The sequence below is a fragment of the Bombus bifarius genome, unplaced genomic scaffold (genome assembly GCF_011952205.1).
Source record: "Bombus bifarius isolate JDL3187 unplaced genomic scaffold, Bbif_JDL3187 scf7180000008307, whole genome shotgun sequence".
Taxonomy (NCBI): Eukaryota; Metazoa; Arthropoda; class Insecta; order Hymenoptera; family Apidae; genus Bombus; species Bombus bifarius.
Window position 1 is genome coordinate 677,742 of NW_022884583.1, and position 26,191 is coordinate 703,932.

The 26,191-nt window shown below is 43.1% G+C and overlaps 2 protein-coding genes and 1 pseudogene across 3 annotated transcripts; 1 reads left to right on the plus strand and 2 right to left on the minus strand.

Annotated features, from left to right (window-relative positions):
* Window positions 1-13,383: 13,383 nt before the first annotated feature.
* LOC117212477 (CCAAT/enhancer-binding protein-like) lies at window positions 13,384-17,361 on the minus strand. The gene has a single exon (XM_033457358.1). It carries the CDS (start codon window positions 16,799-16,801, stop codon window positions 15,740-15,742), a length of 1,062 nt encoding a protein of 353 aa, XP_033313249.1. The 5' UTR covers window positions 16,802-17,361; the 3' UTR covers window positions 13,384-15,739.
* A 1,086-nt stretch (window positions 17,362-18,447) lies between these two features.
* On the plus strand, window positions 18,448-22,416 carry LOC117212478 (longitudinals lacking protein-like). Of its 2 annotated transcripts, none has more exons than XM_033457359.1 (4): window positions 18,448-18,633; window positions 19,180-19,412; window positions 19,492-19,705; window positions 19,791-22,416. In XM_033457359.1, exons 2-3 carry the CDS (start codon window positions 19,224-19,226, stop codon window positions 19,684-19,686), a joined length of 384 nt encoding a protein of 127 aa, XP_033313250.1. In that variant the 5' UTR covers window positions 18,448-18,633; window positions 19,180-19,223; the 3' UTR covers window positions 19,687-19,705; window positions 19,791-22,416. The 2 variants fall into 2 exon arrangements, with proteins under 2 accessions (XP_033313250.1, XP_033313251.1); XM_033457360.1 differs by lacking the exon at window positions 18,448-18,633 and adding an exon at window positions 18,693-18,939.
* Window positions 22,417-22,683: 267 nt separating this feature from the next.
* On the minus strand, window positions 22,684-25,328 carry LOC117212500 (annotated as a pseudogene).
* Between the last annotated feature and the right edge of the window lie 863 nt (window positions 25,329-26,191).

Here is a 26,191-nt window from a genome sequence, read left to right on the forward strand (position 1 = left end):
CCACATGACGATCCACACGACGATCCACATGACGATCCACTTTTTATGTCGATACATGTTACATTATCGTTACGGGCGAGTAATTCGTGCTTCGTTACGTATTATCGAGAAACAGCTGTGATTGCAGGCGGCGCTACATCTGCCGTATAAACCAGTCCGTGAATCCGGGCTTCACTGTATTTTTCCGCTGTCAGAGGAAACGAAAACCATCAGTTTGCGACGAAAGTATTTTTTTTACGGTTGCGTCGATGATCTCTCGAGTTACTCGGCACCAATTTCCGCGCTTGATCGCTCATATCTTTGCGATCGTACGAGTTAATCCAATTTCGTGGCTACCGTTTGTGATAAGCTCCCGACTATCCGGCGACCTTTGTATTTTTTCCACTATTGTTCAGCAAAATTCTGGACAGTAATGGAATCGCTGCCGAGTCGTCCGACCATTCGCGTCACAGGAGGATTAAATAATTGGACGTGAAGGTAAGTAAACACGCCGACCCGACCTACCGAGCAAACAGTTGTCTATTATACACGGTATGGTTGCCAAGATTTATCGCGGACGATTTTTGCGCTCATCAAAATTACCAATACATCGAAATGTAAATTGCATAAAGATCGTATTGAGTCATCGATTGTTCGTTATCCGGGCAAGGAACCCGAAATACTTGCAACTCGACTCGCGACACGATCGAACAAGTATACTATCAGTGATTCACAGGATCGGGAGGAACGTCCATTCTCGTGCCGTTTCGTTTCAATGAAACGCTCGAGTTTCGTTCCGCGACGGTGACGTTCGTTCCTCTGACGCCTGCGTATACCAACTATAAATACGCGGCATCGTAACATGACACAATCGAGGGTCACTTTGCGTCATCTGCTCTCCCGTTCACAGTTTGCATCCGGATTGCCGGAGTAGCGGATGGACGTATCACGAAACGCCGACGAATCGGCGAGACGCGGCCGATCGAGAAAGCGGAAAGGAAGAATAAAGAACGCGAGACCCGCAACGCGAGCCGCGTGTATTTGCACGCGTATTACTCTCCAGCGAGAGTTGCAGATGCATGATGCACATTGCGCGACCTTGCGAGCCATGCGCGAATAACGGCCTCAGAGCGACGCGGGTGCGTCCGGGTGGCACTGCGCATGTTCGTGTGCGCGTCCCGTGCACGCGTGCACGCACGTGTGAGCGTCCGCGCCTCGTTCCTTCCTCTCTCGGGGAATCCGGCAAGAATTACTCCCGCTGGCATAATTAGATCTCGTAACGGCGTGGCCCTGGCTGCTCGTTTAATTTATTCGTAGTCGGTCGATCGAACGCGTCTCGAACGTTCTTTTGTTTCCTCTTGTTGTTGTCTCGCTTCGGATGGATGAAAGGTTTGGGGCTGTTCGATGTTTCGGAATCGTACAGGCAAACGATCTCTATCGACGATACAGGCGATTTGTTCGTTTTATTCGTTGTAGGTGATACTGTACATATTTATGAAAACGAGCATCTGGGTTGTTACATGTAGGGGAGTATGGGAAATAAGTGGCGCATAAACACGAATCACGGTAACAAGCGTACGAAAAATACGAAAAGTTTCCGATAGACCTAATAAATCGAAGGTTATATCTGCACGCGTTCGATAAGGTCACAAAAATGATAGAACGATGTTGGAAAAAGATTCTTACTGCTGGGTTATCGATTGTTTATCGGAGTTTATCGTCTCGTACGATTCTAGCTATCTGTAACTATCATTGAAAATTCCGTTCTATTGCCTCGAAGGTTATTAACGATGGTACAAAGGAGTTTAGCGATTAAGCTGCGAATGATAATCGTATTGAATTCCGTGGACATGTCAGATGAACGATCATTTGCCGCTCCGCATCGAGGTGAAACGTTATCGTGACCGATTAAAACGCTTTCCACGAGGATTCAGTCGAGTCGAGCAAGTTCGTCGGCGTATTTACATTTACGATTGGAGGAGCTTTGTCGTTGATAGCGTTGCACGAAGAAACGCTGGAATCCTGTAACCACTAATCGCGCGAACGTCGCGCCAAATGGAGCACGTGCTTGGCCCGGCGGGCAACGTAATCTCCGACGATGGTTGCGCAGAAAGTGTCGAATGAAAAGCACATGCAAAGTCGGGCCGCGCGATGATCGACAAATACGTTTATCTGACTAGTGAAAACAGACTCGGAGTGTAAATATCGTTTGTCGACACAGACTGTACATTCGATATCTCTGCTAAATCACTCAGAATTATCGATTTGTCGAAGCGCTTCGATGTTCGTTTCCGGATGTCTCTGTGTCACCGTCCGTTTCCCCTCAAAGTGGAAAGAGACATCGCGCAGTCTGTCGGATAGTTCCTCGCGAGATTTAAAACGCGATTATAAAGTCGGCTCCTCGAAAACTAAACCTAGATGGTGTCTCGGAGTTTTACCGATAAAACATCTGTCGCGCAAGCGTTCAAGATCATCTCGAGCGTTCGTAAACGCGTGAATTCTCGCGGACGTTACAAAATCTGCGGCCAGACGACAGTTCGGAGGGAAAAATGGAATCGTTTCTTCGTTTGGAATAAATACGGAATAGAATAAAAACAATTCGTGGGTCACGGTGATCGTCACCGCTGGCACGATAAAAAGAAGTTCTTATCATTTTTATTTCTCCCCGCGTTATCTGTCTCGTTATTTCTTCCACCTATCTGTGTCTTTTTTTCTTCTCTACTTAATCGTGCCGATCCACTGATTTCTACGCAGTTCGTTACTAAAATTCATGCTATAGATACGTGATACCCTATGCTCTCATTCGCAGTTTCTGTTGTGTTCCTTGGTATACGAAAGGTTACGCAATGAATACGTATAACAAACATCGTATGTATGATGAGGAGCGGGTGCGAAGGAAAAAGGAGCGAAAGAATGCGGCATCGTCGCATATTATCGTTGTGACCTCACTCCAACCTTTTTACTTGGTATCGGTCTCTTGACCGGAAGAAAGCTGTTTATACGCGTCATCAAGGTATTCTGATGACAAATCATAACAATTTTATTCGATCGAAAAATTTCCAACAAATAAATCCTTCGCGTTTATATTTTCAAGCTATAGCTGTTCTTACGCTGACCACAAATTATATTTAAATTCCTCGTTGAAGCTGTCAGTCTCGAAACCCTTATCCGACGAGCGAACAGGAACTCGAAAGAACGAGACTCGAAAGTTTCCCGTTCCTATCCTCGAGCTCACGATGCTGCCATGTTCTTCTCCTACGCTTCTTCGTATCTGGCTGACCCACTTCCCGAGCCACGAACGAGAAACACGGAGAGCTAGGGAAAGGAACGAGCGTGGTAGAGCGCACCGAAATTACTCGCTGGTTCTCTACCTGACCTGTGTTTTTCGAGCAAAATCGTGAACGAGCTCGCGACACACGGGTGTCCTACGAGTTCCTTCGCCGATGTTGTTGATTTATAGCTTCCCTTGGAACGAGACTCGTCGTCGTCGTTGTAGCTCCTCCGTGATACTTCCTTTCTTTTTTGTTCCACCGTGGCGTTTCAACGGCGACACACGGAATTGTTTGTCGATTAAACAAGACGAATAACCTAAATAAGAGTGCGCGATGCGGATTGAGGTCCAAGGACGTATGTGGTGTGTACGTGTGCGTCCGCCTGTTTTTAAATCGCATTCGTTATTTTTTGTTGATTCCGCTGATCTCGACGCAATTTACCACCGATCGGGACCGTTCGCAACGTGATCTCGTTGCTTGCTCCAGCTGAGAAGACTCGTCGACTTTTCGATCACGGCATCGATCATGAATTACGATTACGCCAGCTGCTCGTTGCTTTTACTCTCCGCAGTCCGTGATATTGTCGCGATACGATTCCTCTCGCCGAATGCACGCGATGTTGCGAGTCGATCGTTGTATCCAGAGTCAATGGCAATATGCTCGATGCGTAAACGGATTTCCTTTCTTTAAACTCGGCGCCATCGGAAGGTAAGGTGAACTTTAAAATCATTTGTACGGCGCGGTTGAGAAACGAGAAAAATACTAAATATATAGGGAGAGATTTCGAGTCCTACTTTCGAGAGAAAACCTTTTCGTTCTTCCCAAGTAGTTTTTCATCGTATCGACGTGACCGGAAGCTGTCGGTTCGAGAGCTACTACTAGAACAGTCGAGGACGACGTGCATTAGTATTCTTTCAAAGACACGTCGGTCGGCATAAAAGGTGTCCGGGCGTGCTCTCGGTGATCCTCGTATGCGTATACCGTGGAACCCGCCACGAACAATCGCGTATAACCATGGACACGTGGCTGAGAAGCGCCGAGTGGATGCATCGTGTCGCTCGATCGCTCTGTATCCCTCGGTCGAGGTTTCTTTTGCGTAAAAAGAGCGAATAACCGGGCCAGTACTGTTACCGTAGCTCGCTAGATCACCTGGATAGCACGAGATTTTCGATCCTTCGAGATCCTCGCACCAGCGAAAGTTATTTCTCGAGATCTGACATTTTTGGCTGGCTACATCTTTGCACGTACATCTTTGTTCATTGAGTTACGCGATCACGAAAGTTGAAAATAATTCGGTCACGGTGATCAAAGTTTCGCTTCTCGCAGAGTAAACTTTATACCTTTCTTTTATATTTGGAAGTAGTCTCGTATTCGCAACATTGTTGGTTCGTTATTAAACGAGCAGATACTTGAATCCTTGCCAGTAGTCCGCTCTTCCTACGAGTTTTCTATTTTATAATTATGTAACAAATTTTAGCTAAAAATAAACGTCTAATTCGCTTCGACATGCGATAGATGCTTTAACCTTTATTTTCGGAACCTCTCACCGTTACTGTTATTAAAGCAGTCGATTAAACGGATCTATATTATCCTAGTTTCTTATGTAACCTGCTAGAAAGATAATTTTGCTGTCGAGCGTTTGCATCGATTGGGTAGATCGTGGAGTCGATGCAAACGGGGGGACGATAGCGATCGTGAAGCTCGGAGAGGAAGATAGGATGATCCAGGCCACTGAAAAAGGAAAGTGATTGCTACCACGTTCGCCGGTAGGCAGGTTTGCCGTCGTCATTATGCAATAATTATTATGATCGCGTTGTCGTCGCAGTCGCCATCATTACTGCGACTGTCGATCGTAGCCTGGCCAGTATCTATCGCAACCCGGCCTGTTCGTTTGATCGTAAACAATTACGCCTGCAATTTGCGTACGATCATCGTAATTCGTGAATCGGTCAGGACTTAACGATCAGGATTACGTTTTTTCTCCGTTTGGTTTCCGTTTTTGCCAAAAATCGATTAATTTCAGTTGCGGCCAGAAACCGATTTACCGCGTTCCACCAATGGCCAGTGGTTCTCGAACGCGGTTTCGTAGAAAAGGTCACCCGTTTCTTGTGTCGTTGCGTTGATCGAGAAAATGGAACGACCGCTATTTGCCGGCGATTCCAAGAGACGAAGAATCGATTGAAAAAAAACCGCGGTCGTTCACAATGTCCGCGAGCGATCGCGGTGACAAAGGAGTATCTCGTACCAGTGTGGTGAGTTGGACGATGGCGACGCGAGAGGAGCATCTAGAAACCTCGAAGGATGAGATCCGTTCGTCCTTGCTCGTGGAATCCGGAAAGTTGTTTCGAGGCTGACCGTTTCTCGAGGAAAATTAGAAGCGTTCTCGCGAGCACGCGAAACCGGTCCTTTTTTCGTCTGGCATCTGTACGGTCTCCGTTCGTCCCATGGACCTCTTATATAATTGCGAAGAATCTTTCCATAGTAGAAAGAGCGAAAACGGGAACGAGTAATTTCATATCGTGCAATCGAATGGCCGGGAACGAACGCGAATGACAGTTCGATGAACTACGAAAGAGCACGCGATTTTACCTGTGTGGAACAATCGTTTCTGTCGACTCGACGGTATCGGTCCACGTGCAAAACCGCGAACTTGCAAAACCCAAATAGGACGTCACGATGCGCCTGTCTATAGTTCACGTTCTACACGATTTATCGTGGCGCTTTGTTCCGACCTGCGTCGATTCGTAGAATGAGTAACGTCGGTGGTCAGACATGTCCTCGTATATTCGACCTTTTCTACTGTTAAACGCGCGCGCGACGTGTCATAAATTGCATGAGTAAACGGGCTTGGTAGGGCGACACGACGACGATTGTACGGTGTTCCTACGTGATGCGTGTAGAAGAAAGATTCACGGACGCAAATATGTTGTTAATAACGATAACTTTATAGTTCAACTGCTGCCAAAGCTGTCGTTGTCAAGCCTGGCATATAATGCTCCGCAGCCCTACAAGATCCTAGAATATCTCAGACATTCTTGGAAACCATCGTTTTGGAGTATTTTGGAAACAGCCTGACCTGTTTTTCTTTTTTCAAAAGCTCTCTTTTCGTTTCGATTTGATTATTCTCCTATGGTCGAAATATCCGCGAATCACCGCAGATACCGCGATACGTGATTTTCTTAATATTCGATAAAGGCGAGCTTTATCAGATACACGTGCACCAACAATAAGTACGGAAATATGATTAAAAGTTGAAGTGGAAGGGTGTAATGGGTTAGCTTTTCTAATTAATTAACGCGTTCACGCACCGCGGCGGAGGAACACGAACTTTGTTATTGCGCGTTTCAACTAGCCTAGTTGCATTTATGCAGGCCAGCCGATGCGTTCCCGTTTCGTAAATCGAAATAAACCAGCTGTAAGTTGGTCTCTGAAGAAATGTTCTCTTCGTCCTAACTGCTTTTTTAACGGGTGAGTTCCGTTCCTGTTTTAATTACACACGAAGGATTGCCGCGGCTATAGATACGAGGTCGTCAGCGATATCTTGCGATCAATTAAATCCCGTTCTTTGGTCAGTGCAAGTGTTTATAATAATCTCGCGGTACACGCTTCACTAGGCAATTCCTTCCTTTTCTTTCTTCTTTTCTGCTTCTCTTTCTAGCGAACCGTGTTACGCACGATCTGATCGCTGCGGATTACACGTTTACGAAACTCTTACACACGCACACACACACAGCGACATTGAACTACGACCCGGCTAGATGATCTGACTTCCACCATGACTTTTTCAGGAATATTTCCAACCACGTTGGTTCTACGCGACTCACAAAAAGTACGATATTCAACGAATTTCACGATTAAAAAGCTTTCAAACTTGGTCACAAGAATGACCCACGTCATGATCGAAAGAACGAATTATCCACGGATGATGTTTAAAATTGGTCGTTGGTAAACGAGAAAGATTCTTCTGAAAGAAGGAAAAATCGATGGATGTATTCGTGTGGAACGATCGCGTGGATCGGCCGAAAGCGAAAACGCTTTCGTTTTTCCGCGGCGGAAAGCCAGCCGAGAAAACAAACAAAAGCGTTCCCGTGAAACATATGCCGAGGTTCGGGGCGGCGCTCGCTCGCGCGCCATGCCAATGCTCGGCCGTATGTGTACGCGAAAGTTCTGTCGAAACGACGCCTTAGTCATCGTCCTTTTCCGGAGGATATAGGTATATATTCGATAATACTAATCCGTGGCTCGTACCGTCGCTTTTGCTTTCTTGCAGCGCAGTGACCTGATTCCTTGCATGCAACGGTAAGAGTGTTTCCAGAGACTGGCGTAGGGAGATGGAAAGAGAGAGTTGCCGGGGCGAGGGACCGAGACGGGGAATCCGCGGCCACGAGAGAGAGAAGAGGAAGGAGACAAGAGGGAGCGAGCGCGCCTCGTGACACGTAATACCCGTCACGGTAATAGTGGTACGATATTATAGCACCGCTAATGTCATTCATTTGTGATTTAATGGGAGAAGTCCCGACCGCAGTCCATAGGAGGACAACGACTGTGCAGAGTCGGCTGTCGAATCGGAGAGAACGCCAGTCGAGTCCTCTGGCTCTCCTCGTGTTTCGCCAAACGAATATTAATATCGAAACATCAGCATGTCTTATGCCTTCGTTAGCTGGACGTAGTTTCTTGCTTGACGGAAAGGAAGTAGGTAATTTTATTAAGATCGTGATATCATATGGTAGACATCTCGCTTGTTCTTCGTTCGATCATTAAGAAGAGTAAACAGAGAGGAGCGACGCTACGTTCTCGATAGCATGGTCAGAACGACGATTGATAGACGTTCTAATAAGCAAGTTCCAGAGCGGGTCGCGGGATCTCGGGCATCGCTATGCCGGACGTTTCATTCACTTTTTTTCCGCGGTCGAAGAACGTGGAAGGAATTCTCGACATTCGCCGTACATATGTTGTTACAGTAGCCGGCGCTGTGTGGATTCGTTGGTTCGTTGCTTGGTTCGTCGAGTCGTATGCTCCAGTCGGCGGAGCCCTAGTATCTCTAGTTCTCTTTATGTAGGTTATCCCGGTTATGCTAGTTACGACGGACTCTTAGAATTTAGGTTGACCATATGGCGAACGGAATCGTTGCGTTTCTTTCTCGCTCGGTTATTAATATCGTACCGCGCGCCAACTCCGAATCGTCTGTAGCGAGCTGCTTGCCAATAGGATCGATCGATGCTGATCGACGATATTGCCGCTGAGTACGATCGATCGAGCTCTGTGCGACTGTGGATCGCGGATTCTCTTCGCTTCGCACGCCGCCAGTACCAACGACTCGATCGTGAAAAAACTCGAGATCTCGTGCGGTAAGAAATAAACACACGGAATTTCACGGAAACGCGATTATTTTCGATTTTCGTACCACCACGCTGGCGCCTGTCGAGAACGTCAAGAATGACAATCCGTGTTTGATCATCTGTATTTGTACCGAGAATACGTCGGCAAACGCGCGCCACTATTTGGACACAGATAGAGCAAGGTGCTAGAGGCATTTGTCTGCTCGTCAAATTGTAATTTACACTCCGAGGAGACGGTGTCGTCTCTGCGGTGCGGGTCCATCGATCGAGAGACCGTAACGTTCGGTCGTACGGAAGAACCACGATAAAAATAAATTCTTGACTTCCTCGTGGCCGCGTGGGTGCGTAAACGTACACACACACATTTTCATGTATGCGTTTCACCGACAGACGAATCATTAGACGAGTCTGGCTGCTATTCAGAGTCGCGCTGGTGCATCGGTATCTCGAGATTACTGCTTTTTATTACACGTTTTTCGACGGTTCTTATTACTGAATATGAAATGCCCATTACAGCTTTTTATTACCTTTCTTCAGCGATACACGTCAATAAATACGAGGAAGCGTAAAAAATAATTAATGTCATTGTACTTTCTTACCTACTGCTGCTCTTTTATTTCTCTTGATTAAAAAATCTAAGTCATGTCATCGCGTAAGAGGCGCTGCGACCGAAACACCTATCCCGTTGTCTCCAACGAAGGATGAGCGAGAGACGTACCACGAGCTGACAGTGGAAACCGCCGAATTATTCAGTGAACTGGTGTTTGATTGGCATCGGGTCAGGAGAGGAAGACGCTTTCAGGCGTGTCCCTGATGCGTCGTACGCGTCTAATATAGCAATGCAGGCGTGGAATATAGGTCGCACGCTAGAACGCTCTTTTATATATGCCGCCACACGCTCGTGGATCGTGGCGAAGATAGGCGCAGGCGCGTACATGAACGTCGACACGCGAGCGCGTGCATTACGCATCGCACGCGTTATGAATTCGTTAATGTTGCCATTGTACGCCGTGGAATCCGCGTAAATCGATCGACTTTATGCTCCGTTCCAAAGCAACTGAGCGTTTCGTGTTTCGTATTCGAACGGAGATTCGAATCGAGAACGTTATGGAAAACTTGATTCGCGCGGATTTAGCAGTTTTTTGCGTGAACGAGGAGTCATAGAGAAATACCAAGGGCTCGGCGAAGGATCAAACGGTTGGAACGCTCTAACGTTTGTATCCGGCTTTCCGTTTTTGTGACTCAGCAATCAAGCACGGTGAACGCTTCTGACGAATCGCGCAGCTCGCGACGTTCCCTCTAGAATCAAGCCATAGTTTTCATCCACTCGGGCAAAATAGTCAGCCGCTTATTTTAATTCCCGCGGAGTTCCGCACGTACGTCTACGACCCGTTACGGCCGGCATAACAATGCATGACGTAACTCTGGGGTCGAATCCTCCTTACCTCCTCCGTGCAACGATGTTACAGGAAAGTGAAACTCTCGGAAACCAGGTCACACCCACATCGTGCTCGCAGCAGTGAACCGCGATGCCGATCTACGAGACTCCCCTTTTAACTCTGGGCCAGATACTTTTTCGATCCATCCGAGGGAGCAACGGACGGAGGGGAAGATAAGAGGAACCTTCTCTCCCTGTTCAAAGGGTCCTCCCCTACTGGCGGAATCAGATTTTCATGCGTTTCCATCGACTCCTTTCTCTCGACTCGTGTCGCCTCCAATTTACCTAGCTTCGTTCAGAGGAGGATCGTTCGAGGATCCGTATGTTCCATTTAAGAAGTGGGTTTATGCTTTACTAGGAACGATAGTAAAAACGACGAGGATCGTAAAATGCCTGAAGAAAGTTAATTTTCTTTTCAAGAGGCAAAGAGAATAGTTAATAAATCACCTTTTAACTTACATCGAAGACCTTGGCTTCGCTATTTGCAACACGAGCACAATACCTTTCTGTTTTACCGAAAGAACAGGTAATAGTGGCGTTGCCGAGTGTTTCTATAATTCGTCAAGTAACAAGTACGATGAAGATCTCTGTATACCTTTCACGATTCGCTTAAACAAATCATAAACGTTGTCCCATGGTGTCAATCCGACGCTCCAAAGGATAATTGCATTCGCGATCGTTTCACGAGCTCTTAAAAACACACGAGTACTCGCGTTGCTCTAGACGCAGCGTGAATACGTTCGCTTCTATGCGAGAGTACGCGTTCCTCTTTGAGCAAGGGAAAAGAAGCGAGCGCGGGCGCGGGTGCGTGGGTGAGAAACGGTATTGCTAGAACTGGCCCTAACCCATATACCGTTGGAGCCAGAATAGAGAGCGAACGAATAATAGGAGGGTGGATAATAATACCGTTGCCAGTGCGTCGCTAATGACGGCGACTTTGTCAAAATCCAACTCGTAGCGAAAGAAGAACCCCCTCGACGAGATCGTGGCAGCGTAAGTTCTACAAAAGTACTGCATATAGTATCTCTGACTTGGTCTCAGATCACTGACTTGGTCATTCGTACATTTTTTCCGACAACAGTTCGATCTCGAGGATGTCGCTTTTGGATGTGACACTGGTACTTTGGAAGGAAATACTCGGCATATTTCCGTCGTACACAATCGTCAAAATGACAAAATAGCGTTATTTGTTTCCACGGCCCTGCCGAAATCCACGCTACGGCCACGTAGCTGGCGTTGGTTGGCAGTGCTTGTGTCTAAAACTAGCGGCGACCGCGACATGTGCACGTAGACATCGCGGCGTCAAAACTCGTTGCATTATGTCATACTTTTAACGCGGTACACAGCATCGAGCACCTCGGTGACCTTTCTACCTTTCGACAACGGCAACACTATTATTTCGCTTCCTGCCCGTGAGTTGTTGAGGATGACGGAGTCTTGGAAAACGTCTTGTCCGGGAAAATGGAGCGATGAATGATTAGATCGCAGGTGGTAACGTCAATCCTCGGTACATCAGCTTCTCGGTTATGTAACGTTTAGAAAAATTACAGTATCGATTAGTTCGCAGCAGGTGTGTCAACGTTAGTTTACCGTCATGAAAGCGAGAAGTCGCGTTCTGTTACATCGACGATTAGTGGAACGAGTCAATGGCATCTGTTGTTCAAACATTTCCTTCCGTATCCGTATGCACATTTAAGCCGAGTATTTCTCGTAGAAAGTGGTAATTCTGGAAAATGTCGTTTCTTTGCACGAGTTTCTCACACAGTATCTCTACACGACAGTCGTATTTGGGTATATTTAGACCGCGGTGTTCAGCCCTGGGACAGATTGACGTAAGCTAACGACTAATTATGTTACCTTCTTAACGCTGCGCTGGATCGAAACACCGTGCCAAGTGAATCATAACTTTTGCTCGTTTTATCTTAAATTCTAAGGTTTTTCAGAAATCATCGATGTTCTCATTTTATAAGATGTGCCTGTAAGAGGCTTTATTTTTTCTTTTTTTTGCAAAAAGATTAATCGATAAGATAATGCGACGATGCTCGATCAATAAGAATGACTATATTTGCATTTGTATGCCGATGAATACGAAAACCGGCTACTTCGGTATCGAATTGTTAATAATCCTGATTTAGAGCGTGAATAAGAAGCAATGAAATACTACCGATCATTAGCCATATAAGAACTAAATCTTTGTATATCTTTGAAAAATATCGAAGAAACATCGTGTTGTAACTTAAAAGAAGTTGAAAACATGTGCATCAAAGCGACGCTAGCAAGTTGCGAGTTGGAAAACCTGTTGATAGAAGTCACGTGCTTCGATTATTTCAGTCGTATGCCATTCATCTTAATACTCTCTTCGTAGTGTCATTTACTGACAAAAAGGGGTTTACTGAAATATTTACAACGAGTAAAATGCGTTAAGATCGACGATTTTAGCCGAAAGAAGCAAACACGTGAACATTACGTCTCACGATTCTTTTTACATATTGTACCGCGAGTACTTTCGACCGAATTATACGCACGTGTCTACTTCCTGGTGCAATTGCGTTCGATGCAGTGATTCGCACGTGTAGATCTCGAGCGGTCGTATCCTGTCCCATCAGAGCGCAAAAAGAACGCCACGACCGTTACAATAGCGTTAATCTATTTATCTGACTAACAACAAACTTATCTTGTGACTCATTCGCCGACGGATTCGCGCCGCTGAGAGGGCCGATCGCTTTCCGCTTGTGCGCCCGTTGTCTACGTACGCGACACACTCAATTTTTATTGCCGGATTAATGACCGTCAGCTATATTGTCGTTTTCTGCCCGTAAAAGATTTGTTTACATGAAGAAGTGGTTTTATCGTGTTTTGTTACATTTGTTAAAGTTCTATCTCGCAATTTCCTATGCTGGCTATGTAAAAAACCTTGTTCGAGAAAGTGTCTCATCATGGTTTACGTTCTTTGTGATAACGGTAGATTTTGATTGGTTTGTTTGATTTTACATCGCAATAAACGGTGTATACGTTTTTAAACGATTTGTGACTACAAAGACAATGATTGAAAGCTTTTTCCTGGCCTTTCGCTTTTTCTGATATTCTTTGTACGTGGTTGAATTTTGCACAGTTATGAGTAATATGGAAGCGACTACGAATGACTCAATTGGTTTCGTATTAATTGGTATTCCATGTTATCTGCAGTTTGTCTAGAGATAAAGGGATTCTCAAAACGGTGCTCCCTGGTGACTGTTGTTCGTCTCATTTTTATTGGAGTTGGAGTATTGAGAGATTAAGAAGAACGTTAAAGGGGGGATACGATGCGGGATATTTTAGAAAAATTGGAGGAGTTTAGAGCGATCAAAAAATACCGTGATTTTTATATCAAAATATATTTGTGCATAGACAAGAAGACAACCGTGACAGGTAATCTCGTACCTAACATACATCAGTCATACGCCAAGGAACGCGTGCACATGCACGTACACGCTCGTGTGCGGACATGCGTGATGTACGCGGGCATACACACGCAAGTGATGAACGCGTACACACTTTTGTTTGAGTCGTGCATCATTGAGAGACCCGATAAACGTCTTAGAAAAAGAGACATTAAAATAAAATAAAATAAAATAAAATAAAATAAAATAAAATAAAATAAAATAAAGAAGAGAAAAAGTATTAAACTTGCCGCACAAGTACGTATATAAGGTAATAACAAATATCGTTCTCTCGCACGCGATCGAATCTACGAACGAGGAAGACAAAAAGAAAAAAGAATGAAGCCCGCTTCACGCGATTTTTACGGTAACTCAAGATAAAGGGGATTTGGTTAGACCAAATCCCAGGTAACGTCGGTGAATTATCTATCTCTCCTCTCTTCCCCTCTCGCCGCAATCGCCTAACTCGTCGTTCACATTAACACGTATAATTATAACGATTGGTTTTCTTAGACACATGCTCGCACACATTCGACATTTTTTATAATTTTTTATTTTCTCTTCCCTTTCGTCCTTTCACGCTCTCTCGTTCTCTCACAAAAAACACGAGTCCGCTTCGCTTCGTTTCTCTAACAAAATATATTAGCTTTTTTTATGTACATACATCTCGAATATAATAAAATTAAAATAGAGCTATAATACAAGGGCATGTGATATGAGTGCTTTTCTTTTTTCCCGTGTATATGTGTGTGTGTGTGTGTGTGTGTGTGTATGTGTTTTTAGGGTATGGTTGCGCCGTTTCACCCTGTCGAAGAAAATACAACACATGAATCGAGAAGGTAACATGGACATTGTTATCGCATCGATGCTGATCGCAAATTATGGTATCTCGGCATATCTTTTTAGGTACTTGGTAATAAGAACGATAATCTAATTTGATCGATCGATATCTAAGAGTCTGAACGTAAAGCGGTGCACGTACGTATCGCGCCATCGCATCGTCACTTTGTATGTAGATTTGTATGTATAAATTTGTGTATGTGCACGTATGTGTAAATATGCGTGTTTTGCTTTGTACTCGTATGTATGATCAGTGGAAGGTGCATCAAAAATGTATAATGTAAAGAGAATCAAAGATTTATGCAAATGAATTTACATATGCGCGCATCGATACGCGTATGCACGTGTTGGTGCACGTATATGCGAGCACGCGCCTCTACGTATGTAAGTATTTGAGTTACGTGTGAGCGTTATGTATGTGAGAGTGTGATTGATGCGCTTGTACACATCGATGCATGATTTGTTCAGAGTCGCAACGTGTCTTCGTGTTGCGAATTACGCGATCGAATGAGGTGGCGAACTCGCGAGACACGCGGTAACCACCACCCAGTCTTACGTACATTGAGAAAAAAAGAAAAAGAAAAAAAAGATAGAAGATAGATACGAAAGAAGGAAAAAAGAAAGAAACAAAGAAGATCGAATGAATCGATCGTCCATCTCGATTAATTTTCATCTATCTCTCGTGTAACACCGAAGGTCCGAAGAAGAGGATCGCAACATGGTGGCCACGTGAGAAGCCTCGAAAATCATTCCTCGTGTCTTCTGTTCGCTCTCTTTTTTTTTTTTCGTTTTTCTAAATCTTTTTCTTCGTTTCATTGCGTGTCGTGTACAGACGAACGGGGGGAAAGTGTCCGATGCACTTGGTGTAAACAAAAGTTCGTCATGAGCAGAGGCACTTTTCTTCCACACGTGAGGTTATCGAGGTAAGCTTCAGCTGCCGAAAAGCTCTCCCCGGGGAGAAACCGACGAGCGTCTCTTCTTCAAACGAGTCACGCCTCTCCCTTCTTCTCCTATCCTCTTTCGTTTCTTCATTCCCGTCGCTCCACGAGATATTCTCTCTCTCTCTCTCTTCGTCTTACTCTCTATTCTCCATTCCCATTGCGTCTTTTCTTCTGTCCGCGAGTTGCGTGTGTCGTTTCTGTCGAACAAACGCACGTGTACATCTCGCGTTCTCCATACCGTGGAACGAAACGAGAAAAGACGCAGTAACGTCCGCGACGAATGTCGATCCAGGACATTCTTTTTTACTTAGATCCGGATGACGCGGGTGCGAAAGGATGGAGCTGAACCATCAGGCAACCCGGAAAACGGAAGTCGCTTCGAAATGACTCTCTTTCGCAATGGAATCGACCCGAAAGGCAAGGGACGAAGGCCGATACCGGTGGACGAGAGAAGGGCGTAATAAAGGCGGCACGATGCCACCGTGGTACTCAACGACGACGTTGTCGTGCGCTACATGGGCCCCACCGCGTGCTGTTGGAATTGATCGAGATGCCTCGAGATCTCACGATGGAGCTGTTCCGGTACCACGCCGACGCTGCTAAACAGAGACCTAAGAACGTTCAGTTCCTCCGTCAGCAATTCGATCCTTTTTTTGAGCAGGTCGTTGTCTTTCACCAGTAGCTTCACCTTCTCCTCGGTCTCCCTCGATCGTACCTTCGCCTTCTCGCGACTTTTCCTCACCGCGATGTTGTTCCTTTCGCGTCGTCTTCTGTACTCGTCGCTGGCTTTGTCGATGGCCTTGGTCTGTTTTCTGGCAACAGCGGCGGCAGTGTTTGCGTGATGTTGATGCGCCATCACAGGCTTCATCGGTCCTCCCCGAGGCGGTGGTTGGTGCACCGGTGCACCGGGATGCCCTCCAGGTACCGTGGACGGCGTTAATGTTGTGAAGGTTGGTGCTCCGTTGGCGAACGGTCCGTTTGTAACTGGGCTGTATCCGCCTGGTGGATATTGCGGGCAGTGACGACGATAGTCCGCCGGGTCGAGCGGTTCCTCTTTAATGCTGGGCGATTCGGAGCTCGAGCTGTTGCTGTCGCTACAGCTGTTGCTGCCCTGATGATAGCTCGCTCCGCTGTGGACAGGTTGCGGCATATATGCGAGCGTGGTACGTGGATAACCCGGCGTTCTGACATGTTTCACGGCTCCGTTGTTAGCACCTAACATATCTAGCAGGCCGTCGTTGAAGTGGCTATCATCGATCAGATGTTGCAGATCTAACGATATCTCTGGCGTATTCAGGTCTGTCAGCTCACCGGCTGCGGCGCAATGTTCCGCGTACTGTTGGTGAAGGCTAGCCTTGCTCGCCGAGACCTTGCTCACCACCGAGCTGCTCTGCTGCTGACTGTGATTATGATTCACCTGCAGAGCAGAGTTATTGTTGTTCGCTGCGTTGTTGTTGTTGTTGTTCTGATGGTTGTTATTATTGTTGTTGAGTACTTGAGATTTCTTGAGATCGGCCGCACCGTGGGCCTGAGCCTGATGGGCCGCTGAATCGTACATGACTGGTGACTCCATTGCTCACTCGCACATCACAGATACGATATATCTTTCCGCGATTCTACTATCACCTTCTTTCGCCTTATCGTTGTATTTATATCCGAGTGTCCGTTTGTTTTTATTCTCGGTTTCTTTGAATAATTTACCCGTATTTCGGATTGTAATTCGATTACACGTCGTGCACGGAAAAACAGAGAGCCAATCGTATCGCTGTGAAACTTTACCACGAGAGAACGACCTCGAGCGGCAAGCCGGGGATTTTCCCGTGCGGACGGGCCGAGATCTGACACTGGTCCAAGTACCAAAACGTGACCCTCGACTATTCCAATTTTCGAGGACGAAGAAGCGCGCCGCGCTAACTTTCGGCAGCCTTAGGAGGACACAAGATGATCGTTACTCGGTTAAAACCGCGTGGTTCGTATGCGCCAACGCGTTCACCACGCCTACGCGGGCTTTTTCGTGCTCACGGTTACGGTACACCACAGAGAATGCCCAGAAAACGAGAAAACGATATCACCCGCACAAGAGCTGGCGCACGACTGAGCGGCTTTGCGGCATGTCGCAAGCTTTCAATGTGGCGTGCGACGAGAGCAACTCCATGCCTCATTGCGCTTGCGCTCGCGCGCTTCCCTCTCAGCCGCTCTCCTCGCCTCTTTCCTCTTCTAGCGATCCGCGCTAAGAGCATGGATACCGCGCGTCCACCGTGCTCCTTCTTTCTCTCCCTCTTTCTTCGTTTTATTCCGATCGCTCCTTCCTTCTCTTTTCCTCTCCTTTCTATTTTCCCTTCCTCCCTCTCTGTCGCTCTTTCCCTCTCTCCTAGGTTAAATCTTTCTTTGTTCGTTTTACAGGTTGACATGCTGTCGTCCCGTCGCGGCATCGCGCGACAGGAAAACTTTTCCGGTGCTCGCCTTTCTCGGTTCTATTTATAAGAACTTATACACGAATCCGCCGTTCTTTCGATCCACGGATTTTCCACGGAAATCGGAAGACTTTCCATGCGATTTTCTTCTTCGTTTCGCTCTTTCTGCCTTTCGACGTGTATATACGCGCCGTCTCGATGACGCGCGGCCTCCGTTCGCTATAACTATATACACACGAATGGAGAACGCGCGATTTGTTTCGTAGGACAACCGATTTGACGATTATCGTTACCGTCATCGTTGGGCACTCGATCGGAACCGATTTCTAATACCGGGCACATTTGATTTGTCAGTTAGCCGAGTAGCGATATCTGTCCAATTGCTTGCGTGAGATTGCGCAATTAGCAGTAACAAAGTAAGAGAGGATATTATCGGCGGTAGATGGGAGATCCTTATGCGAATTGTACGGGAATGGAACGAATAATGGAATGATGTTTCTGATATCGAAATGTTTTTTTATCCCCGTCCTAAAATATTATGAGCGGTTCTGTTCAAATTTAGAGTAACGATTCGTCGAGAGGGGAATTTGAACCTTATAATGTGTGATTTTAACCGTTCTATCTTTGTTTCAGGAGACCGCGTTCTTTGATGTTATATCTAGGAATGCATTTTATGCGCTGCAATGACGTCGATATACAATTTTGGATTGACATTTATGTAGAGAGAATTTCGAATATTCCTCCAAGCGCGTGAATCAACGCCGCCAGCGACATCTTCAGACGGAAAACGAAATCATAGCCAGTCGGTATAATATTTGCGAGCCGATCTGCGGCGAAAGGATCCGAATCTAACCGAATTTCTTCGCCGTGATATTAGCCACAACAAAAAATTAGTAACATTCGCGTAAAAACTTTTCGGAAATATATATTTTTCACGTTCTTTTTGTGATTCACCATTGCTACCGAGAATATAGTGCTTCGCGACATTAAGGTAAGTACTAGATTTCGTTAGGTTATTTTTCTCGCGCGTTTCGCATTATTGGGCCGTTTTGGGCCCACGACTGCCTTTGACGGAACGGTCCGAAGGATGTACGCGTATTGTTATGACAAAATACAAGTAACACGTCATGCACAGTATTTTCAAATACTAAAGTAGGAATTTGCATCGTGGCGTGATATTTGCTTTTTTATTTCTACTTTTGCTTTGCCAAACATTCTCAAACGCATCGTACACGAGTTGCCTGATTGGTTTTGGGCTTAACCTAAACAAAATCTGCTGCACGAAATTCCACGCAAGGTACCAACGTATTGTCTTGTATACGTTCTAGAAATTTTGTCCTTCGTTTCATGGTTTACGTGTTTCAACGTGATCAAGTTATTAAACAATGTTTTTAAATGTTTTTTGATTGAACGTGCATATGCGTTTTTGGCCTTATATGCATGGTGATATTTATATAACATTGTCATTATTATAATTATATTACTCTGTTTTATATGTTTTTAGTTCAGTGTGTGTTACTAAAACTTGTTCTTCCAGTTTTGAAATCCAAGCGAGGTTCATTGGTACATTGGTCGTCAACAATGGCAGATGAACAGCAACAGTTTTTTCTTAAATGGAATGATTTCCAATCTAATATGGTATCATCGTTTAAACACTTACGAGATGAAAAAAGTTTTACAGATGTGACGTTAGCTTGTGATGGTCAAACTTGTAAAGCACATAAGATGGTATTATCTGCTTGTAGTCCCTATTTTAAGTCTTTGTTAGAGGTATGTTATCATCCTGTTATGCGGAACGTAATTTTTGGGAGATACGACGCAAGTGTTAATTTTCTAAAACTTTTTGTAGGAAAATCCGTCCAAACATCCCATTATAATTCTAAAAGATGTTGCATACAGCCATCTTCAAGCTATTTTGGAGTTTATGTATGCAGGAGAAGTTAATGTTTCGCAAGATCAGTTGCCTGCATTTCTTAAAACTGCTGATCGGCTTAAAGTCAAAGGGTTAGCAGAAGCACCAGGTGCCATTAAGAGAGAGGGTTAAAGTTATACTTATAGTTATGGTAAGGTCATGTATTAGATTCGGTTGACAATTTCACTATATTTCGTATATTTCCTTCAATTTAGTACTTGTGCTTCCCTTTCCAGGATATTGGAAAGCGTGTGGACTAAAAAAAAAGTGTAATAATGTAAAGTGATTACGTAAAGACATATACCACACACCATAAAAAACACACGCTATGTGTGCACAACTCAGTGTCCTCTGGTTCATGACTTGGATCAACACACAGCGACAATGTAAATTGCCTTTTCTTCATCTCAGTTAATGTTAATGTTGTATTGAATGTATGTATACAAATATGGTAGAGACGAAATGTTGATGTTTGTCTTGAACCCGTTGCGCCATGCAGTGGCGACAACACATTGATTATTTTTTTAAAACAAAGTGCTGCAGAAACTAATAAGTGGGTCACCATAGTTTACAATACACGGGACAGTTTTGTGGATCAAATGGAAATGTTAAAAGACATCTTTACAACTGCTGTTTTTAAAATGGATCTACTGTCTCACTATATTTTCCTATCGGTGGTTCCATGGTAGATCTGTTCACGAGGCATTAAAATTTCTTAAATCTGTACCAAATATTGGATAAGCGCAACCTTTTTACCGTTTTCTTCTTTACGGAGGATAGAGCAATATTTTATTGTAATATAAAAACTAAATATATTCGAGAAATAAGAGTTTATGATACTGTAATTGTAAGCCAATGTGTTAATATAGGAGAGCAAGAAATTTAGATCGTATCGTGAATAGATCTGCAATACCCCGATAATCCCATGAAAGAATGTTAAATCAAGTTTACTGGAAGTTGTAACATGCGTGTCGTTTATTGCTCTCTTTTATTATCGACAGTATGTTTAGTTAGGTGTATATACACGATTATTCCTCAAATTATTGGGATATAAAACAACTCTTGTGTGGATATATCTGTGGTATCTCTTGTAGTTTAAGAAACAATCGTGTATATATATTCAACCAAATATAGTGTTCGTGGATTGATAGATCGTGTCGTTTCTCACCGGTTAACATTTGCAATTGGCACGAGAATAATTGTTCCGTTCATCTTTTATTCAGTCGGTACCAGTTACCTCTTCTAGTGATCATGATTTTTTTACTTAACCAAATACTGCCAGTATTTATACCGGCGTATTCACAATATTACCGATAGACCAAATTTATTTATGATAATAATATATTAAGGGTTGAATGTCTTAAATCGAGGGAAGGTTATTGTAATATAAGCGAAACAAATTTTTGTAAAGTCGGAGCGCACAGTTCCTTTCCCCTCCCGATGAATCAGAATAATCAGAGTTAAAGGCAAAAAAGTCAGGAAACATTATCGAGTCAAGAACATATGTATTGATACGTGTTGTACGCAAAAATATAAAAGTACCATTTCATTTGTTATATAATCGCGAGTCCAAGAACTTTTGCTACTTTTACTTCGAAGAACCAATTTTATACTTCTCGTAAGTTGATGAATTATGATTTTGCTTTATTCTTTTCTTATTTCTTAATATATTTGATTCAATTCTTGACTCTTCTTATTTTTTTTCTTTTCCTAAAAATTACTTTTGGTATAATATCGTTTGGTATACCTTGCGATAATTATCAAAGAAAAATTAGGTGTATTTACCATTTAGAATGATACCATTACGTATATTTACGATTTTTGAATTCATTTTTAAACATCACGAGTACTTCTACGATACCGAATGCCAATTTAGGATTACACATTCGTTTCCTATACTTGAAGCATATTGGAAACAAAATCGTACAAACAAATTGTCGTAGCACAATTTTTTCTGTCTTTTTTTAATTGCGTCGGATGTTCTTGTGAGCATTGTTACGATTGTATGATTATTTAGAAACAACAAATTGACGCTCGAGTGGAATTTTTATCTTGACGATATTAACGAACTAATTCGGAACGAGTTAATTAAGAACGATTGTTGTAATTATGTACAACATAAACGCACGTAATGGGACCAGCCACAATGAACTATAAAGGTACAATTGGAATTGACTTGGTCTAACCTCCGTTAATAGTTGTATTGAACATTATTTTCGAAGTGTGTTCGAACACATATCAATTATTTTGCTCGATTCGCGCTATGAGCGAAAGAAAAGTTTTCACAGTCATCCGATAGCAAGTCGTACTTGAAAAGCAAAGAAAAAAGAATGACGACCGTGTCTGTTCACAGTATTTAAGACAGCCTTTAACATTAAGATGGTTGGGTTCAGTTCCTACAATGACACGTTTCTCGGGCATTTGGTGATTAAAATGTGAATTGTACCGTGTGTATTTGCTAAAGTATCAAGAGCTGTATACACTTTAGAGTAGATGTTATATGAGTGATGATTCGAGATAAGTTTGCAACTTGTTGATAAGCTTTCCTCCATATTCTTAACCACTTATGTTACACGAGTAGAGGTGTTCAAGAGCTATTGTAAGTTTTTTACTCTTCTCTTTATCCAAACCTTTTTGAGAACGACCGATTTGCGATCTATTGATTTACCAAGGTTTTCCGACGAATCTCTCATTCCTTTTATACTGCTACTTTTTGTCACGAAATTTTCCTCGTTCACCTTTTTAAAGATAATATTCGACTTTTCCCTTTTGTCTCCTTTTAATAATTATAATGTGACTCGATGATGATTATGATTACAATATGACAATGTTGAGATATAAAAATAAATTGTGTAAATATATCATTTTCGTAAAACTGTTGCTTTTCCCTAATGCCTTCTAACTTCAGCTGGCAATAACAAAATGTACACTTTTTTTTATATGAAAAGTATATTTATATGCTTGTGAACACAATCCAAATGCGTATATAATCATACATATAAAACAGTTAAAGTCAGTTAATAAATAGTGTCAAAACATATACAGAAACTTCAACGTAGCTTTTCACCTGTTGGTGAATATTGTTATGTTTCGAACGAATTAGGCACCCGGATAATCAACTCTCAGTTCCTATAATCTTTCATTGGGTAACCCTGGAAGACAAGAAATTCAACTGAAAATTCACTCTACGATTAAAACCACTTAGATTGTTTCCTAATGAATTCATGATCTTACTTGGTGCTGGATAGTTGTATACAGGATACTTAGGCGAAAAAGGAGTATTCGTACCCAATACTAATTCCGATTCATGTATATCTCTAATGTCTGGAGTGTGAGACAAACCTACTTCGTAGGATGGTGGTGCTAAACAAGAGACGAAAGGTAATGCTCGTTAACTTGCTACTCCATTTTCTTTTGCATATATTAAACACAGATTTATTTATTTCTTACGTATATCCAGGTAAGCCGTAGAAGCGATAATTTGATCTTGTAACGGATTATTTGATGCACTTGGCGATGCGTTTGATGGTCCTGGCGTCGACGTTGCCAATGGAGTCGGCTGTGCTACAAATGGAGTGGAGGAGGGTACGACCCTATGCAGAAGTGTCAAAGCTGGACGATATAACGGTATCGTTCCGATCAGAACAGGGTAATGTCTCCTCATTTTAGAATACCTGATTTTACACATAAACGAAATCATCGATGAATATAATTGAGATTTTAGAAAGTAAACCACGCTTATAATATTGCGTCGTGGTTATTATATCTCGTATCTTTGATATCGTAATTGCTTCTAGTATTAATATTACGATAGTAATCTGATATGAAGCAATAAAAATAGCTGAAAGTATTATCCACTTTCAATCAGTGTTACGTACGGTCCCGAAACGTGAACAGTGACGACCACCTCGTACTCTAAATCTATTATGCCACAATATTGAAGATCAGAGGGTGCTATTGGTGGTACTAAAATCTCCGATGCAATACGGCCATGTATCGGAAATGGTGGTGAATGCCTAGTTTTTTTTAATACTTTTTTATGAACCATTGTATTATTTGCCGTGTGAAAACGGGCTATCTGCAAGAAGAAAAAGAATAGACGAAAGACGAAACGAAATAGTGCCTCGGCATTGTAGAAATTGGTATCTTGACCATTTTCAACCATCACTTACTCGTAATAATTTTGTGCTCAGTTTCCTAATCGGTATATTCGGGGTACTCGTGTAATGTATCGTTGTAGTTATTATTTGCCCTGGTACGTATCCAGTGCAAGGCACCATGATTTGTAAACTTATCAAGCCTTGCCCGATCCAGCACATGCAATTGAAATTCTTGTTCGTTTCATCGTGGATTGAAAACTGTGCGAGGAATAGAATAATTCGTAAATTTGAAATACGTTTGTATATCATTCTAGAGGTGAATATTAATTCCTTACGCATCTTTCACGATAAAGGTTCAAGTCTAAACGCGAAACTACGCTGAACGCTGCTTTGTACTCGTGATCGAACTTAAATGCTCTTTCGAGAACGACTTTCATCGTGTATCTTACGTACCCAGTGTCATGTTCAAAGCTGCATGGTATGTCACCGGGCAATCGGAAGCTAAACGAATACTCGGTATGTCCGTAGGGGATTTTATGCCCTGCCTGGCCTGCAAAATTGATAAGCACGTTTTTATTTTGAATTTCGTAGATTTCATTCGATATGTTTTGTTTGTCATGAACACTGATCACCGTCTTGCTCAAATATTTAAATCTCTTGGAAACTGTTACTCACATGTTGGAATACCAAGTATGTTATGCTTGAAATTGAAGTATTCCTCTCTGCTGGCATAGCTGTGCGACCTTATGTCATCTACTGCATCATTTTCCAACCAATGAACAAATGCTGATCCGCTTACAGTGAAATATAATCCTATAATCGAGAGTCAAGCAGATCTTGGATAAATTCACAATCGATCTTTCTTTATCTCTGGATGCACGTTCGATAAAAAAGCAATAATCTTGTCAGACTGGTTCGTCTCACTAGCATGATTAAATAACGATTTACTTACGCGCCTAATTAGAATTGTGCAATTTTTCCAATAGAAGTGAAATAATGATTACATTGTTTCATGCTACAATGTTATTCGTACACCGATGTCTTCAACTAGAGACGATTAATCGTGAATCTACGAATGATCCACATTTGGTAATTTTTTTTTTCAACGAAACACGTTTTTTGCTGTTTGCAGAATTCGTTGGAACATCGCACAGAGATTAGGTACACGACAATTTTATAGGCTTATACGTATATCTCGTTGGCAACGCAATTAAAAAACGTGCGAGTTTCCTTTGTAGCTACGTACGTTTAACGTTGCCGAAAACAGGATTATGCTACTGTAACGGTTGTTTCAGATTAAACGTAGTAAAGCAGTTTACCGCAAAGCAGAACAATACAAGAATGTGATTGTTTGCAGAGATGTCAGTTTCTCATATCGAATTCATATTGGCATTTTAACTATCAATTACCATATCACGTTTAGTTTGAAATGACTGTAAATTCGAAAACTATATATGTACTACATAGTTAAAAGCCGAAGTTGGTTAGTTAAAAGCCATAGTTAAAACGCGGCGCGTTTGAAAATGCTGTCACGTTTCATAACCACAATAACTCACCTTCAACATACTTCTCTTTTGTCGTGTTTATGATAATTCTTCCGGTGACAATTTCACCGGGTTCATATGTGGCGCTTGTTTTGTTGAATACTATGCAAAATTGCCTCAAAGACGCCATATTGTATAAGGAACGTCCAGTACTGGTGATTCACAGTTCCAAATTTTCTTTCTCGTGTAAGAAACTGAAATCGTCAACTTTCACGCAGCACAGTTTATAAATCATACATCTCCCACTCGATCGTTGACTGATTCGAATTTCTGTTTGACATTGATACTAAAACAACAAACAAGGCGATTGAGGAATATTATTGGGATAGGAACCAATAAATAGAAGCGAGGATCTGTACGTTACTATCGATGTGATATCTGGCAGTTAATGATACCGGCGATTTTTTAAATATCAGGGACATGATAATTTGCCATTAGATCCGTTTGGTTAGGGAATACTTTATAATTTTTTGTGCACACAGTAAGAATCGCGTTTGAGTTTATGAAAGTTATGGTTTAAAAGACGCACTGCGTCGATGTTTGAAATAATAGTCACGATATTCTTACTGGCAATCAGTCGGAACTATCCTCAAGAAGAGGCAATCGATATTTTAAGGGCGCGTGATTCGCTTTTCCCGTCAGCGCGTAACTTGTACGAATTCAGTTCGTTTCTTCGCTGCTCCCTCGCGATCTGATAAATAACGATGACATTTCATGTCATTCCAATACTTTCGAGTCGTTCTTAAGCCACACATGTAATGGACGCTATCGAGTCTTTCAATGAGATTGACTTTAGTTGAAAATTTGCTTGATCACGCGTCGTAAACACAAGTCTATATCGAACGTACTCTTATAATTTTAACGTAGAATATAAAATTGAGAAATGCAACGAAGGTGGATCCACAAGTAATATCTCCGATCATCGACCGTGTTTCGAGGGCAATTTTCCACTTTGAAAATTGCCGCATCGCGTCTGTTTCTGACAATCTGGTT

Bases quoted from the DNA above. Each gene is read 5' to 3' on its own strand.
- LOC117212477 (XM_033457358.1), bottom strand. From the start codon at position 16,801: ATGGAGTCACCAGTCATGTACGATTCAGCGGCCCATCAGGCTCAGGCC.
- LOC117212478 (XM_033457359.1), top strand. From the start codon at position 19,224: ATGGCAGATGAACAGCAACAGTTTTTTCTTAAATGGAATGATTTCCAA. The intron at 19,413-19,491 runs GTATGTTATCAT...AACTTTTTGTAG, and splicing joins ATTTTAAGTCTTTGTTAGAG to GAAAATCCGTCCAAACATCC.